A 3486-nucleotide genomic window follows, 5' to 3' on the forward strand; every position below is an offset into this window, starting at 1 on the left:
TCTGAGTGTCAGTAGGATCCATAGTACTAGCCATGCAATGATTCTGTACACTAAGAATCGGCTGCGAAGTCTGTTGAAACATTAAGGCCAAATTCCACAAAAGGAATGTAAACTATATCGATTTTGATTGGTTCTTTTCGGCAAGCATTAACTGAGAGAGACGAAAGATATGAAAATGAAAAGACGGATAGGTATTCTAGATTGAATCAGTTATAAATTTAGAACGGAAAAGTTAGCCTAGGCAGGCTCATATAGGCATGATCAGAAGAAAGAAATGAATTCTATTTTACCTTCTACTTGAGGGGGTCGAACACTAAATTCGAGTCCCCGTTCTAAATTTATAACTGATTCAATCTAGAATACCTATCCGTCTTTTCATTTTCATATCTTTCGTCTCTCTCAGTTAATGCTTGCCGAAAAGAACCAATCAAAATCGATGTAGTAGACATTATGCGGCAATTAAAACCAAATAACAAAAGGAATGTAAGGCCAGGACTATGCTTGAATTTGCTTGGATTCATCCAAATGAAAATATTCGACGACCTTCCTGTGTCCTATGTATTCCGATTTTTTTTTATTTTTTGGCAAAGCTCTTAAACTTTGGGTTGAAGGAAGTCCATGTCGCAGTAATATCGTGTTTGAGCAAGAAAACATTTATTTGCTATTTGAATAATAGGCTCTTTGGTGCTTTGATGTATTGCTTCAAAACACCATTATTGTCTTCATATACAAATAATGAGAAACACCATTAAGGACCATAGTCTCTAGCTCAATCAACCAAATGTAAAAGAAGATCAACTTTATAGGTAATTTCATCAATTCCACACAATATCTTAAAAAGTTGAACAGATCGCTTCAGACGCTCTTCACATTCATTGAATGTTGTTTCGGAAATAACGCTCTGCAAGAGATCAGTTATTGATAACACCAATAATAGATAATGATCATAATATTCTTTAGGTAAAAATGGCTTTAAACACACACAGCTACAATGAATTACCCAATGTAACCATTCATTGTCTTTCCATGGGTATTTATCGCTGAATTTTCTGGCGTGTCTAGACGTTTCGACAAAGGGATGGATTGTAATCAAAATGTCGTCAATGGTTTCAATATAAACTTTTATGTAGCTGCAGTTGCTTGGAGTCTCAAACCAAACTCGGGATAGTTGTCGAGCAACGCCAAGAAGAGCCATGTGCATGTAATCCACGGGACAGTTACAAACGACGTCGAACTCTGGTATTCGAATTGGTGATGAAATGCAATTAATTCCATTGCCATTAATCGACAAGTATCGTGTCAATTCCTCACTCAAAATAATGTCACTGCCATCAAACCGAAGCCGAAGTCGAGATCCAAGAACTCCCACAACACTACCGATGCAGGTTGAAGTCGCATTACATGGTTCCAGTGTCTCTAGCTTCATACCGACGGCCTGTTTGAAGCATTCGGCAGGAGCGGGTAAACTTCCGGGCTCACGCAGGCACTCGATCCAGTCGAACGCATGGAAACTTTCATACTGGAATGGTCCGGTCGATGGAGTAAAAAATTGTAATTAAATAACTTTTCTCGCAAATATTTACACTACTTACACTTCGAGGGCCACTACTCGCCATTTTCAAAATCGAGTTTTTCACACTGGAAATTCACGTAGATTGTTTGACGTTTGGTCAATTCACGTAAACCTTATGTGATGACTCTATTCATTTTAGGGGATGTTCGTATAACATTCATTTTCGTCACGTAAAATATTCAATTTGACATTTGAAACCATTCTACGTGATTTTTCAAGTGAATCGAACGTGAATTTTTATTTGAGTGCTCTTAATAACATTTGACTTATAACCAGAGATGCCAGATCTGTAGATTTGTCGATAAATCTGCAGATTTTGGGTATAGTGCTGCAGACATTTTTTGTTGTGCAGTCTTTTGCAGACTTTTGAAAATCGAGTTTTTCGCAGACTTTCGTTCAAATTTGCAGACTTTTGAAATTGCCGCGACATTTTTTGTTCGCCAAGCCAGTTTTGCGTGTCATACTTAATTTCTGCCAGCAAGACATGTTTGCTAACTTGCTTGCTTGGGTTTTTTTTCACATTTACAGACTTTTACCTGGCATCTCTGTTTATAACCATATCGAATTTGCTTTTTCGAGATATCTCCTGGATGCAGACAAAAGTTACATGCTTCGTAACCATTAAATTCCCTAAAATTGTAAATCTTACTAGTTGCTTATGTATCTACAAAACATGATATATAAATGACTGTCTTTATATTCGTTGAATCAATTTGAATCCCGTTACGATAAAGCATATTGAACACATCACACATTTTAAGAACACATTGAAATCTGGCTCTGCATTTACTAACCACAATCCAGCTATAATAAGATTTTTTCTCAAGAATCGCAGTTTTGGAGGCAGACCATTAAGCACAGCAATTTTTTGACATTTGAATTAAAAATTTTCACATCGTCGGTATTGAATCTAATTCGATAGGGTTCTGCTCTTCAAAACGATGGCATTTGAAATATCTGTAACATGAACCATACTTTTCACTTTAGATTTGTATTCCATTATACTTTTCCAATTTCTTTTCAGTATATTTGTCATACTTGTAACAAAATCAAACACGACAAAGAACGATATATCCTAGCATTTGCAGTTTGTACATATGCTTTTTACTTCTCCCATGTAGAAACCACATTGGTCGCATATGTAATGCCGAGAAAACTTTTTTTTGCAAAAAATCCTGCAAATTTTTGATAATTTTCAGGTCATGATTTGAATCCAACAATAACGTTGATCATATCAAGTAAATTAGATAACGCAGCGTTTGTCAAATTATGTCGAATGATAAAATTCATAATAATAAACATAACGTCTTTTTTACTTATGTTCAAATTCGGATGAATCGATTCATTCTTAAATTTGTATTCCTGAAAGTATGTAAAGTATGTATGCAATTAAAAATATTTCCAACGTTCTTCACACTATTTCCAATAAACGTTCCACCAGTATTGACATTCTCAAAATCATTATCGGATTCTTGTGATGAATTGGTATTTTGAGCGTCTTCGAAATCTACATTCATTGAAGATGGTAACCCAGTACTTTTCTCAGCAATTTGGAAAAATTGTAAGAAGGTATTCATTAAATAATCCTGAAAATAGCGTTTTGCTGCTAATATTGCTCTAGGTTTGCTAATGTCACCAGCTCGAAACAATTTCTCGCGTCCACTCTGTCTGCAGCAGAGATGCCAGATATTTTCACAGAAAATCTGTATTGCTTTGTAAAAAAACCTGTTTTAATCCACCTAGTGGTGTAATCACAGACTAACAGACAGGACACTCAAATTAGACTCTTCAATCATTTTAACGGTCATTTCGAATATTCCTTTATTTGGGACAGTACTCACATGTGTCATGATGGCGCCACGTTACCCTATCAAAAACATCCTGTCTGTCATCTAGACTGTGTTTATTTTTTT

The 3486-nt window shown here is 35.7% G+C and overlaps 1 protein-coding gene across 1 annotated transcript; it reads right to left on the reverse strand.

The window, feature by feature from the left end:
- Positions 1-598: 598 nt before the first annotated feature.
- Positions 599-1815, reverse strand: LOC131432304 (uncharacterized). Its single transcript, XM_058598504.1, has 2 exons — positions 1593-1815; positions 599-1519 (listed from the first exon to the last, which is right to left on the reverse strand). Exons 1-2 carry the CDS (start codon positions 1614-1616, stop codon positions 770-772), a joined length of 774 nt encoding a protein of 257 aa, XP_058454487.1. The 5' UTR covers positions 1617-1815; the 3' UTR covers positions 599-769.
- Positions 1816-3486: the final 1671 nt, after the last annotated feature.

This window comes from Malaya genurostris, chromosome 2, assembly GCF_030247185.1.
Source record: "Malaya genurostris strain Urasoe2022 chromosome 2, Malgen_1.1, whole genome shotgun sequence".
In the NCBI taxonomy this organism is placed as follows: Eukaryota; Metazoa; Arthropoda; class Insecta; order Diptera; family Culicidae; genus Malaya; species Malaya genurostris.

Bases quoted from the DNA above. Each gene is read 5' to 3' on its own strand.
- LOC131432304 (XM_058598504.1), bottom strand. From the start codon at position 1,616: ATGGCGAGTAGTGGCCCTCGAAGT. The intron at 1,520-1,592 runs GTAAGTAGTGTA...GGACCATTCCAG, and splicing joins CGAGTAGTGGCCCTCGAAGT to TATGAAAGTTTCCATGCGTT.